This window comes from Pleurodeles waltl, chromosome 8 (assembly GCF_031143425.1).
Source record: "Pleurodeles waltl isolate 20211129_DDA chromosome 8, aPleWal1.hap1.20221129, whole genome shotgun sequence".
NCBI lineage: Eukaryota > Metazoa > Chordata > Amphibia > Caudata > Salamandridae > Pleurodeles > Pleurodeles waltl.
In genome coordinates this window covers 680,019,006-680,033,419 of record NC_090447.1, presented here as the reverse complement: position 1 = coordinate 680,033,419, position 14,414 = coordinate 680,019,006, and the positions used below count along the sequence as shown (strand labels likewise).

The 14,414-nt window shown below is 47.8% G+C and overlaps 1 protein-coding gene across 1 annotated transcript in view; it reads left to right on the top strand.

Moving 5' to 3' along the window:
• Positions 1–990, top strand: part of TASL (TLR adaptor interacting with endolysosomal SLC15A4) — a 199,549-nt gene extending 198,559 nt beyond the window's left edge. The window contains exon 2 of the mRNA XM_069203158.1: positions 68–990. Within this exon, the coding sequence (XP_069059259.1) occupies positions 70–906 (837 nt within the window). The 5' untranslated portion in view covers positions 68–69 and the 3' untranslated portion in view covers positions 907–990. The remainder of the gene's footprint in view (positions 1–67) is intronic.
• Positions 991–14,414: the final 13,424 nt, after the last annotated feature.

Here is a 14,414-nt window from a genome sequence, read left to right as displayed (position 1 = left end):
TTCTTTGTTTTATTGGCGACCGCTCTTTATTTTTAATGAGCTGTTTCATATTTCTACTTTTTTTCAGGAATGCTGTCAGAAGGCTATCTTTGTGGAATCTCTTACTGGACGGAGGAGAATATGACATCTGTGTTATATCCAGAAGCTGTTGACAACGCCGAGTTAAAATCGATATGTGGCTTTAATTATACTTCTGTGGCGATTTCGAAAGACACCATATGCTGTCAAGATTCAGTGCCACAAATAAAAAGGTCTTCATTCCTTAAAAGGCATACATCTCCAGTTGTTGAAATCTTAGGAGATTTCAATTTAAGCAGAGAATTGTACTTGGTTCCTTCAACATGCAAGAGCATTTGCACAAACTACAGTGATTTGCACATTGCTGGGGACCAAGTGATGCCTATGAACTCAGAAGTGACAGAATTTACATGTGATCGCAGTTTTGCATTTTGTGAGAGGCCGTTTTTAGAGTCCTGTCAGATACCTCCACCGATGGAGTTTGTAGCATCACCTGCAGAAAGTGAACCTCTTCCCAAGAAGTGCAGAGGAAACACGTCATTTTGGCGAAGAGGCAGTAGCAAAGAAAAAAGCATTATGCAGCAGGAACAACCACTTTCCAATTCAGTTCTTAATGAGTATTTAGAGCAAAAAGTGATGGAGCTCTATAAGAGCTACATAATGGACAGAAATGTCAAGAATGCGTCCCCAAATGAAATTATGGCTTCCGATCTCATCTTGAATAACGTAGACCAGATCAGCGTGCAAATATCACGAGAGCAAAACATGGAAACTACTAAAGCCAAAGATATGGTGATAAGCTGTTTGCTGCGTTTGGCCAGTGGGAAAATCTCTGCTGAAATCAGCACACCTCAATTGCAAATTTCGCAAGATGACAACACACAATAAATTTGTAAACAATTAAATTTTTACAAACCATATATATGTAATCCAACCCTTCTGAGCACATATATAAATATCATATTAACGTGTTTTTGAAGCTATATGTACATTATTTGTTTTGTTTATGTGATGTAATATATTCCGAGAAGAAAACCTCCTCCATCAGTGGTAGGGTTTAAAATGATGATGCCTTGACGTGTCCTTACTTTTACAAGTTTATATCTATGAAATACCGCTTTAGAAAATGTTCAGATTTCAACGTAACATTAATTCTAATTGAGTTGAAATACCATAATGCATTATCTGAATACTCTAATAACCTTTAAGAGTGTTTAACATATTTTAATTTCTCTAATTCGTCCTTGTTCTCCAGGCCTGCATCATTGATTCACTTTTAGTCAGTACTTGATGAACTTGTGCTTCTTGATGCTTCAGCGCACTAAAACGTAGATTTTTTATTTCCACTGATTCTGAACAATGAAGATCATGTCGTCCTTTATTATCAGTCCACAAGACATCTTGTACTAGCCAAGTCTGCCCACAAACAGAGAATCCATTTTAGAGCTAGGTGGGTCTCCCTTTAAGATCCGCTCCTATGTGCAGACTACTGAAAGATAATCTTAATGAATTCTCTCATCATGGTGAAATTTGAGTGCTTATTGCCGTACAATACTCCTAACCGCTTGCATAAAGAAGACAGGCTAGCTCTCTATGCCAACCAAAGCCATCTTGAAATGCCTGACTCATATTTTTAAATGTATCTATGGTTCTGCTAATACCTGCCTTACCTAAACAACCCCCTACTACAACTGTTGACTCTTCCTCCAGACCTGTTCCTCCCCATGGCCTTGTCAATTCTTTTAACTGATAAGGGCCACTTTAGTCACAAATGATGGGGCAAATAAACAAAACTTTTGCAAGACAAAATTCAAATTCAAGACCATAAAGGTTTATTCAGAATTTAAGAATCACTACAGAAGACAAAAATAGTTAGTGAGATTCAAATTGACATCAATAATACAAATAAAGCCAATTGTCAAAGGTCATAATATAAGGTCGCCCTCCAAAACAAGTAAATAGTTGGAAGCAAAATATAATTCGGCTACGGACAATCACTCACCTGAATTCCCAGGACTTCTTTGGAAGCAAAGAAAAACCACTACTTCGAGTGACTAACCCTGGTGGAAAGAGGGTTGGTTTTCTAATCAATAATTTTAATGCAAATGTTGCTGTGATATTATCAATGATGTCATACAAGATGTCATGAGTGATGTAGTATCTGGGGTAAAAAGCAGGGCATGGCGAGGACCTGATTTATAGTTACCTTAAGGCACATGTAATAGTTACGTGAAATCACTCTAACTCTAACAGCTCAATTTATATGATTTTGTGTGTGTAAATTTTGCTTTTTTTAGTGAAATTCAAATTTTAAAAAAATTGTAATTCCTAACTATAACATCTCTATAACCTTTGTTTTTTTCAGTGAATTTCTAAGGTGTTTTTTTAATGTTAAGTAAAATGCCCATTGCAATGCATGGTGGGGGGAGGGGAGTTGGATGCAGGGTCTGGCCTGGCATTGTGCTGTCCCCACCAAAGCTTGCTGCTCCCTCATCCTTGCCATCCATTGTCCAAGTCCGTGCCCCTTCCCCATCACTACACCCCGTGTGGTCATTGTTCTTCCACTGCCCTTTCCACCTGCCCTGAACAATTACCTTGCTGCCCATACACCTCCTCCTTACCTTCTGTTGTCCAAGCCCGATGTTCTGCCACTGCCCTCCATTTAGCTTGATGTCCTTGCCCACTCCTCCTGCCCTCTGTTGTCCAATTCTATGCCCCATCATTGCCCTCCTTCTGAGCCTCTGTGCTTAACTTGCTGTCCTACCGTCCTTCCGCCTGCCCTCTGATGTCTATGTGCTTGTCCCTGCCCCCTCCTTTTTCCCACCATATTTCTTGGACCTGCCACTCCTCTCTACTTTGAGTGTTCTGTTGAGCTGCCTCTCCCCCTCCCACCTGCCTAGCATGGTCAGCTGGCTGCCACCTGACCCTGTCACCCCCACTCTGCCTGTCTGATTTCCATGCCCCTATTCCCTTCCTCCTGTCCTCCTTGGTCCATTTGCTGCCACTCCCTTCTGCCCTCCATGCTCTGTTGTGCTGCAACTGCTACTCCTGCCTACCCTGCGTGGTCTGTTGTGAAGGCCCTTCCCCTGCCCTCTCTTGTATGTGTCCAGCCCCTACCCATCCCTTATGACCTCCTTGGTCCTTTGTGCATGGCCCTGTCCCCTTCCTATTGTCCACCATGGCCTTTGTGCTGCCACTAACCCTCCCGCTTGCCATGCATGGCCTTCTGTGCTGCTGCATCACCTCCAAGCTGCCCTGTTGGGTAAGCTTGCTGCCCCTAACCCCCTCCCACCTTCCCTCCATTGTATGTGTGTGTGCCATTATAGTCTCACAGTTGCCCTCCATGGTGAGTTCTGCTTACAATGTCCGTCTCGCCTGCCCTCCATGGTCAGCTTGCTCCTCCAGCCCTCCTCCCTTGCCCTCTGTTTTCCATTTGGAGACCTCTATCCCCTCCCTCCTGCTTTGCCTGGTCCACTTTCGTGCCCCTGCCTCCTCCCTCCTGCCCTTCATGGTCCGTTTTGCTGCAACTGTCCCTCCTGTCTGTCCAGTATGGTCAGCTTGCTGCCCTTGCCTCTTTCTCCTCTGCTCTCTCTTGTACATGTGCATGCCTCTGTCCCTCCGTATTGCTTTCCATGGTCTCTTGTGCTGCACTGCCATCCCGCTTACCCTGTGTGGTGTATTGTAGGAGGCTGGCCTGGCTTGTAGTGGGTACCAGAGGTACTTACACCTTGTGCCAGGTCCAGTTCTCCCTTATTAGTGTAGAAGAGGTGTTTCTAGCAGCTTAGGCTGATAGAAGGTAGCTATGGCAAAGCAGCTTAGGCTGAACTAGGAGACATGTAAACCTCCTACTATACCACTGGTGCCATAACACAATACACAGATATACTAAAAATAAAGGTACTTTATTTTTATGACAATATGCCAAAAGTATCTCAGTGAGTACCCTCAGTATGAGGATGCCAAATATACACAAGATATATGTACACAGTACCAAAAATATGCAGTAATAGCAAAAGGATGGAATGCAAGCAATGTAAAGTTACAGTAGATTGCAATAGGAGCACATAGGTATAGGGGCAACACAAACCATTTCCTCCAAAAATGGAATGCGAATCACGAATGGACCCCAAACCTATGTGAACTTGTAGAGGGTCGCTGGGACTGTAAGAAAACAGTGAGGGTTAGAAAAAACACCCCATCCCAAGACCCTGAAAAGTAGGTGTAATGTGCACCTACTATCCCCAGAGAACACAGAAGTCGTGATAGGAGAATTCTGCAAGGAGAACAAACACCAGCAATGCAACAACAGTGGATTTCCAGACCTGAGTACCTGTAAGACAAGGGGACCAAGTCCAAGAGTCGCGACAGTGTCGAGAGTGGGCAGGAGCCAAGGAAATGCCAGCTGAGGGTGCAAAGAAGCTGCCACCGGATGGAAGAAGCTTTGGTTTCTGCAAGAACAAAGAGGTCTAGGAACTTTCCCTTTGGAGGATGGATGTCCCACGTCGTGAAGAAGCTTGCAGAGGTGTTCCCACGCAGAAAGACCGCAAACAAGCCCTGCTAGCTGCAAGGGCCCCGGTTAGGGTTTTTGGATGCTGCTGTGGCCCAGGAGAGACCAGGATGTCACAACTTGGATGAGGAGACAGAGGGGGCACCCAACAAGTCAGGGAGCCCTCACAGAAGCAGGCAGCACCCGCAGAAGTACCGGAACAGGCACTTAAAAGAAAAGTGAACCGGAGTCCACCCGAAGTCACAAAAGGGAGTCCCACGACTCCGAAGGACAACTCTGAAGGTTGTGCACTGCAGGTTGGAGTGTTGGGGACCCAGGGTTGGCTGTGCACGAAGGAAATCCTGGAAGAGTGCACAGGAGCCGGAGCAGCTGCAAATCACGCGGTACTCAGCAATGCAGTCTAGCGTGGGGAGGCAAGGACTTACATCCACCAAACTTAGACTGAAGAGTCACTGGACTGTGGGAGTTACTCAGACAGAGTTGCTGTGTTCCAGGGACCACGCTCGTCGTGCTGAGAGGGGACCAAGAGGACTGGTGATGCAGTCTTTTGTTGCCTGCGGTTGCAGGGGAAAGATTCCGTCGACCCACAGGAGATTTCTTCAGAGCTCCTGGTGCAGAAAGGAGGCAGGCTACCCCCAGAGCATGCACCACCTGGAAACAGTCGAGAAAGCCGGCAGGATGAAGCGATACAAGGTTGCTAGTAGTCGTCTTGCTACTTTGTTGTGGTTTTGCAGGCGTCCTGAGCAGTCAGCGGTCGATCCTTTGGCAGAAGGCGAAGAGGGAGATGCAGAGGAACTCTGGTGAGCTCTTGCATTCGTTATCTGGTGAGATCCCCAAAGCAGAGACCCTAAATAGCCAGGAAAGGAGGTTTGGCTACCTAGGAAGGAGGATTGGCTACCAAGAGAGGTAAGAGCCTATCAGAAGGAGCCTCTGATGTCACCTGCTGCCACTGGCCACTCAGAGCAGTCCAGTGTGCCACAAACACCTCTGTTTCCAAGATGGCAGAGGTCTGGGACACACTGAAGGATCTCTGGGCACCTCCCCTGGGAGGTGCAGGTCAGAGGAGTGGTCACTAACCTTTCCTTTGTCCAGTTTCGCGCCAGAGCAGGGCTGGGGGATCCCTGAACCGGTGTAGACTGGCTTATGCAGAGATGGGCACCATCTGTGCCCATCAAAGCATTTCCAGAGGCTGGGGGGGGGTACTCCTCCCCAGCCCTTCACGCCTATTTCCAAAGGGAGAGGGTGTAACACCGTCTCTCAGAGGAAATCCTTTGTTCTGCTTTCCTGGGACTGGGCTGCCCAGGCCACAGGGGGGCAGAATCCTGTCTGACAGGTTGGCAGCAGCAGCAGCTGCAGTGGAGACCCCGGAAAGGCAATTTGGCAGTACCCGGGTTCTGTATTAGAGACCAGGGGGACAATTCCATGATCTTAGACATGTTACATGGCCATGTTCGGAGTTACCATTGTGACGTCTTATCACAACTGAATTCTGAGGGCCAGGATCAACCAGTTGCTTTTATCAGCAGAAGGTTGACCCCTAGAGAAAAGCGTTGGTCTGCCATAGAGAGGGAGGCCTTTGCTGTGGTCTGGGCACTGAAAAAGTTGAGGCCATACCTGTTTGGTACTCACTTCATTGTTCAGACAGACCACAAACCTCTAATTTGGCTAAAACAAATGAAAGGTGAAAACCCTAAATTGTTGAGGTGGTCCATATCTCTACAGGGAATGGACTATAGAGTGGAACATAGACCTGGGAGTACCCACTCCAATGCAGATGGACTCTCTAAATATTTCCACTTAGACAATGAAGACTCATCAGGTCATGGCTAGTCTTATTGTCCTTCGTTTGGGGGGGGTTGTGTAGGAAAGTACCATCTTGCCGGGCATGTTATCCCCATATTTCACTGTATATGTGTTGTTTTAGTCTATGTGTCACTGGGACCCTGCTAGCCAGGACCCCAGTGCTCATAAGTTTGTGGCCTATATGCATGTGTTCCCTGTGTGATGCCTAACTGTCTCACTGAGGCTCTGCTAACCAGAACCTCAGTGGTTATGCTCTCTCTTCTTTACAAATTGTCAATAACAGGCTAGTGACCAATTTTACCAATTCACATTGGCATACTGGAACACCCTTATAATTCCCTAGTATATGGTACTGAGGTACCCAGGGTATTGGGGTTCCAGAAGATCCCTATGGGCTGAAGCATTTCTTTTGCCACCCATAGGGAGCTCTGACAATTCTTACACAGGCCTGCCACTGCAGCCTGAGTGAAATAATGCCCATGTTATTTCACAGCCATTTACCACTGCACATAAGTAACGTATAAGTCACCTATATGTCTAACCCTCACTTGGTGAAGGTTGGGTGCCAAGTTACTTAGTGTGTGGGCACCCTGGCACTAGCCAAGGTGCCCCCACATTGTTCAGGGCAAATTCCCCGAACTTTGTGAGTGCGGGGACACCATTACTTGCGTACACTATACATAGGTCACTACCTATGTATAGCGTCACAATGGTAACTCCGAACATGGCCATGTAACATGTCTAAGATCATGGAATTGTCACCCCAATGCCATTCTGGCATTGGGGAGACAATTCCATGATCCCCTGAGTCTCTAGCACAGACCCGTGTACTGCCAAACGGACTTTCCCAGGGTTTCACTGCAGCTGCTGCTGCCAACCCCTCAGAAAGTTTTCTGCCCTCCTGGGGTCCAGCCAGGCCTGGCCCAGGAAGGCAAAACAAAGAACTTCCTCAGAGAGAGGGTGTTACACCCTCTCCCTTTGGAAAAAGGTGTCAGGGCTGGGGAGGAGTAGCCTCCCCCAGCCTCTGGAAATGCTTTGATGGGCACAGATGGTGCCCATCTCTGCATAAGCCAGTCTACACCGGTTCAGGTATCCCCCAGCCCTGCTCTGGCGCGAAACTGTACGAAGGAAAGGGGAGTGACCACTCCCCTGACCTGCACCTCCCAGGGGAGGTGCCTAGAGCTCCTCCAGTGTGCTCCAGACCTCTGCCATCTTGGAAACAGAGGTGTTGCTGGCACACTGGACTGCTCTGAGTGGCCAGTGCCATCAGGTGACATCAGAGACTCCTTCTGATAGGCTCTTACCTTACTTACTAGCCTATCCATCTTCCTAGGTAGCCAAACCTAATTTTCTGGCTATTTAGGGTCTCTGCTTTGGGGAATTCTTCAGATACTGAATGCAAGAGCTCATCAGAGTTCCTCTGCATCTCCCTCTTCACCTTCTGCCAAAGGATCGACTGCTGACTGCTCAGGACGCCTGCAAAACCGCAACAAAGTAGCAAAGACGACTACTGCAACCTTGTATCGCTTCATCCTGCCGGCTTTCTCGCCTGTTTCCTGGTGGTGCATGCTCTGGGGGTAGCCTGCCTCCTTCTTGCACCAGGAGCTCTGAAGAAATCTCCTGTGGGTCGACAGAATCTTCCCCCTGCAACCGCAGGCAACAAAAGACTGCATCACCGGTCCTCTGGGTCCCGTCTCAGCACGACGAGCATGTTCCCTGGAACTCAGCAACTCTGTCCAAGTGACTCCCACAGTCCAGTGACTCTTCAGTCCAAGTTTGGTGGAGGTAAGTCCTTGCCTCCCCACGCTAGACTGCATTGCTGGGTACAGCGTGATTTGCAGCTGTTCCGGCTCCTGTGCACTCTTCCAGGATTTCCTTCATGCACAGCCAAGCCTGGGTCCCCGACACTCTAACCTGCAGTACACAACCTTTTGAGTTGTCCTCCGGCGTCGTGGGACTCCCTTTTCTGTCGTTGGGTGGACTCCGGTTCACTCGTCTTCTAAGCGCCTGATCCGGTACTTTTGCGGGTGCTGCCTGCTTCTGTGAGGGCTCCCTGACTTGCTGGGCAACCCCTATGTCTCCTCATCCAAGTGGCAACATCCTGGTCCCTCCTGGGCCACAGCAGCATCCAAAAACCCACCGCGACCCTTGCAGCTAGCAAGACTTGTTTGCGGTCTTTCTGCGTGGGAGCACCTCTGCAAGCTTCTTCACGACGTGGGACATCCATCCTCCAAAGGGGAAGTTCCTAGTCCTCTTCGTTCTTGCAGAACACAAAGCTTCTTCCATCCGGTGGCAGCTTCCTTGCACCCTCAGCTGGCATTTCCTGGGCATCTGCCCACTCTCAACACTGTCGCAACTCTTGGACTTGGTCCCCTTGTCTTACAGGTACTCAGGTCCGGAAATCCACTGTTGTTGCATTGCTGGTGTTGGTCTTCCTTGCAGAATCCCCCTATCACGACTTCTGTGCTCCCTCGGGGTTGTAGGTGCACTTTACACCTACCTTTCAGGGACTTGGGGTGGGCTATTTTTCTAACCCTCACTGTTTTCTTCAAGTCCCAGCGACCCTCTACAAGCTCACATAGGTTTGGGGTCCATTCGTGGTTCGCATTCCACTTTTGGAGTATATGGTTTATGTTGCCCCTATACTTATGTGCTCCTATTGCAATCTATTTTAACTTCACACTGCTTGCATTACTTACTTTTGCTATTACTGCATATTTTTGGTATTGTGTACATATATCTTGTGTATATTTGGCATCCACATACTGAGGGTACTCACTGAGATACTTTTGGCATATTGTCATAAAAATAAAGTACCTTTATTTTTAGTATATCTGTGTATTGTGTTTTCTTATGATATTGTGCATATGACACCAGTGGTATAGAAGGAGCTTTGCATGTCTCCTAGTTCAGCCTAAGCTGCTCTGCTATAGCTACCTTCTATCAGCCTAAGCTGGTAGAAGCACCTCTTCTACACTAATAAGGGATAACTGGACCTGGTATAGAGTGTAAGTACCCCTTGGTACCCACTACAAGCCAGGCCAGCCTCCTACACTTGGACAGAGGTGCTGTGTTCCAGGGACCATGCTCGTCAGGATGAGAGGGGACCCAGAGGACCAGTGTTGCAGTCATTTGGCGCCTGTGTTAGCAGGAGGAAGATTCCGTCGACCCACGGGAGATTTCTGCAGAGCTTCTGGTGCAGGGTGAAGGCAGGCTAACCCCAGACCATGCACCACCTGGAAACAGTCGAGAAAGCCAGCAGGATTAGGCACTACAATGTTGCTGGTAGTAATCTTGCTACTATGTTGCGGTTTTGCAGGCATTCTGGAGCAGTCAGCGGTCGATCCTTTGGCAGAAGGTGAAGAGGGAGATGCAGAGGAACTCTGGTGAGCTCTTGCATTCTTTATCTGAAGAATCCCCCAAAGCAGAGACCCTAAATAGCCAGAAAAGGAGGTTTGGCTTCCGAGTTAGGAGGATTGGCTACCAACAGAGCCTAAGGACTAAATAGAGGTTTAGTGATAGGAAAGAACCCTACAAAAGAGTTTCTGTTTAACATGCTTATTGTAAATGATGAGTCCCAAGCAGGCTCATCAGATGAGGGGTTAATAGAAGGTTCCCAGTCTGACTCAGGGGAGCACCTTGAGGAGGGTGGGAAGGGTTCTGAAGAGGATCTTCCCCCTAGCAGGACACCCAGTAATGTTGGTAGTAATGGAGGTTCCCATCACAGTAGGGAAGTCTTTATTCCTAGAGGCCAAGTTTCTAGGGTTCAGGCAGTTAGGGACAGATCCCCCTCTGTAGTTTCCAACTTGTCTTCTGTGTCAAAGCATTCCCAACCCACCCACCCTGAGGAAAACTTGTTAGAAAGGGAACTCAAAAAGTTGAGGGTTGAAGAGTCCAGACTGAAGCTTAAACAGCAACAGCTGGCTCTAGACAGGGAATACCTAGACTTAGAAAAAGAGAGACAGAGGTTGGGGTTTGGACCCCATGGTGGCAGCAGCAGTATTCCTGATAGTAATCCTGTTAGAGAGCATGATTCCATGAATCTGCACAAGATAGTCCCCCCTTACAAGGAGGGGGATGACATCAACAAGTGGTTTGCTGCACTTGAGAGGGCCGGTATGGTACAGGGGGTCCCTCAAAGGCAGTGGGCTGCTATTTTGTGGCTACCTTTCACTGGAAAGGGTAGGGATAGGCTCCTTACTGCTAGAGAAAGTGAAGCTAACAATTGTACAGTTTTGAAGGATGCACTCTTGGATGCATTTGGCTTAACCACTGAACAATACAGGATAAAGTTCAGAGACACCAGAAAAGAGTCCGCTCAAGACTGGACAGACTTTGTGGACTGTTCAGTGAAGGCCTTGGAGGGGTGGTCACATGGCAGTAAAGTATCCGACTATGAAAGCCTGTATAATCTTATTCTGAGAGAGCATATTCTGAATAACTGTGTGTCTGACTTGTTACACCAATACCTAGTGAACTCGAATCTGACCTCTCCCCAAGAATTGGGAAAGAAGGCAGACAAGTGGGTCAGAACAAGGGTGAACAGAAAAGTTCATACAGGGGGTGACAAGGATGGCAAGTAGAAAGATGGTAAGTCTTCTGACAAGGGTGGGGACAAGAGTAAAACTGAGTCTTCATCAGACCCACAAAAATCCTCTGGTGGGGGTGGTGGGTCCAAATCCTCTTCCAATAATCAACCTAAAAAGCCTTGGTGTTATTTGTGTAAAGTCAAAGGCCATTGGGCAACTGACTCCAGTTGTCCAAAGAAAAACACCAAACCTCCCACTACCAAAGCCCCTTCTGCAAATTCTAGTGCCCCCAGAAATAGCAGTGGTGGTAGGAGCAAACCTACAAATAGCCAATCCAAGGGTGTAGCTGGGTTCTCTATTGGTAATGTAGTTGGGGTTGGTCTTGTTAGGGAGACCACAGAGGCTGTTTTAGTCTCTGAAGGTGCCATTGATTTGGCCACTTTGGTTGCTTGTCCCCTTAATATGGATAAGTACAAACAACTTCCCCTAATAAATGGTGTTGAGGTTCAGGCCTACAGGGACACAGGTGCCAGTATTACTGTGGTGATAGAGAAACTGGTCCACCCTGAACAACACCTACTTGGTCAGCAGTACCAAGTGACAGACGCTCAGAACAACACTCTTAGCCACCCCATGGCTGTTGTGAATCTCAACTGGTGGAGGTTACTGGTCTAAAGAAAGTTGTGGTTGCCTCAGATTTACCTGTAGACTGTCTACTAGGGAATTATTTAGAGACATCAGCTTGGGCAGAAGTGGAGTTGGAGGCTCATGCAGCAATGTTGGACATTCCATGGCATATTTTTGCTTTGACAAGGGCTCAGGTGAAAAAGCAAAAAGGACAGGGTAACTTGGATCCTGGAACAATGGACCAAGAGCTCCCTAAAGCTAGGGGTAGCAAGGGTAAATCCCTACCCACTATCCCTCCCTCTACAGATGATTCTCCTTCTGAGGAAGAAGAATTTCCTCCCTGTGCAGAACCTTTACCAGATGAGCTGGCAGCAGACACTGCTGAGCTTTTGAGTGGAGGGGGGCCTGCCATGGAAGAGCTGAGTGTGGCACAGCAAACCTGTCCCACATTAGAGGGTCTCAAACAGTAAGCTGTCAAGCAGCAAAATGGGGATGTCAGTGACTCACATAGAGTTTACTGGGAGCACAACCTCTTGTACATAGAGGCAAGGGACCCAAAACATGGAGCAGCCAGGAGATTGGTCATTCCCCTGCAGTACAGAGAGTTCATCCTAACTCTTGCACATGACATTCCTTTGGCTGGGCATTTGGGCCAGATCAAAACATGGGAGAGACTTGTTCCCCTGTTTCACTGGCCTAGGATGTCAGAGGACACTAAAGATTTTTGCAAGTCTTGTGTGACCTGCCAAGCCAGTGGCACGACTGGTGGCACTCCAAAGGCTCCCCTTATTCCACTACCTATGTTTGGGGTGCCCTTTGAAAGGGTAGGGGTTGACATAGTTGGCCCCCTTGACCCTCCTACTGCTTCAGGCAATAGGTTTATCTTGGTGGTTGTGGACCATGCCACAAGATATCCTGAAGCAATTCCTCTAAGGACCACTACAGCTCCTGTAGTGGCAAAGGCCCTCCTGGGAATCTTTTCCAGGGTGGGTTTCCCTAAAGAGGTTATATCAGACAGGGGTAGCAACTTTATGTCTGCATACTTGAAAGCAACGTGGAAGGAGTGTGGTGTTACCTACAAGTTCACCACTCCTTATCATCCACAGACTAATGGACTGGTAGAGAGGTTTAATAAAACTCTCAAAGGTATGATAATGGGACTCCCTGAAAGACGCAGGAGGAGATGGGATGTCCTGTTACCTTGCCTCCTTTTTGCTTACAGGGAGGTACCCCAGAAAGGAGTGGGCTTCAGCCCCTTTGAACTCCTCTTTGGACACCCTGTAAGAGGTCCACTAACTGTTGTGAAGGAGGATTGGGAACAACCTTTCAAAACTCCCAAACAGGACATAGTGGACTGTGTACTTGGCCTAAGATCCAGAATGGCGGAGTACATGAAAAAGGCCAGTAAAAACCTTCAGGCCAGCCAGGAGCTGCAAAAGCAATGGCATGACCAGAAGGTTGTTCTGATCCAGTACCAACCAGGACAGAAGGTGTGGGTATTGGAGCCTGTGGCCCCAAGAGCACTACAGGGCAAATGGAGTGGACCCCATCTAATTGTTGAGAAAAAGGGTGAGGTCACCTTTCTGGTAGACCTGGGCACTGCCAGGAGTCCCCTTAGGGTGATTCATGTCAACCGCCTAAAACCCTACTATGACAGGGCTGATCTCACCCTGCTCATCGCAACAGATGAGGGACAGGAAGAAGAGAGTGACCCTCTCCCTGATCTCTTTTCCACCACTGGAACTGGTGCTTTAGTGGAGGGAGTCGTTTTGGCAGATTGTCTGACTGCAGATCAGAAAGACAACTGCATAAATCTCCTTGGACACTTTTCTGACCTCTTTTCATTTGTGCCAGGTACAACATCCTGGTGTGAACTCACAACTGATACTGGTGACAGCCTGCCTGTGTAGAACAAGATTTATAGGCAGCCTGACCATGTCAGGGACTGCATAAAACAAGAGGTACAGAAAATGCTTGATCTGGGAGTGATTGAACCTTCTGAAAGCCCATGGGCGAGTCCTGTGGTGCTTGTACCAAAGCCTCACTCAAAAGATGGAAAAAGGGAGATGAGGTTTTGTGGAGACTACAGAGGTCTCAACCAGGTAACAAAAACTGATGCTCACCCTATACCCAGGGCGGATGAGCTCATTGATACACTGGAATCTGCCAAGTATCTTAGCACCTTTGGTTTGACTGCAGGGTATTGGCAGATCAAATTGGCTGAGGATGCTAAACCAAAGACTGCATTTTCAACTATAGGAGGGCACTACCAATTTACAGTGATGCCCTTTGGTTTGAAAAATGCACCTGCCACTTTTCAGAGGTTGGTGAACACAGTCCTGCAAGGGTTGGAGGCTTTTAGTGCAGCATATCTAGATGATATTGCTGTCTTTAGCTCCACCTGGGATGAGCACCTGGTCCACCTTTGGAACGTTTTGGAGGCCCTGCAAAAGGCAGGCCTCACTATCAAGGCCTCAAAGTGCCATATAGGGCAGGGTAAGGTTGTTTATCTGGGACACCTGGTAGGTGGAGAACAGATTGCACCACTTCAGGGGAAAATCCAGACAATCATGAATTGGGTTCCCCCTACAACTCAGACTCAGGTGAGAGCCTTTTTAGGCCTCACTGGGTATTACAGGAAATTCATTAAAAACTATGGCTCCATCTTATTGATCTCACAAGTATAAAAATGCCTAAAAGGGTATTATGGACAGCTAGCTGTCGGAAAGCTTTTGAGGAGCTCAAACAGGCCATGTGCTCTGCCCCTGTCCTAAAAAGCCCATGTTACTCCAAAAAATTAATTGTTCAAACTGATGCATCTGAATTAGGGGTAGGGGCAGTCTTATCACAGCTGAATTCTGAGGGCTAAGATCAGCCAGTTGCTTTTATCAGCAGAAGGTTGACCCCTAGAGAAAAGCGTTGGTCTGCCA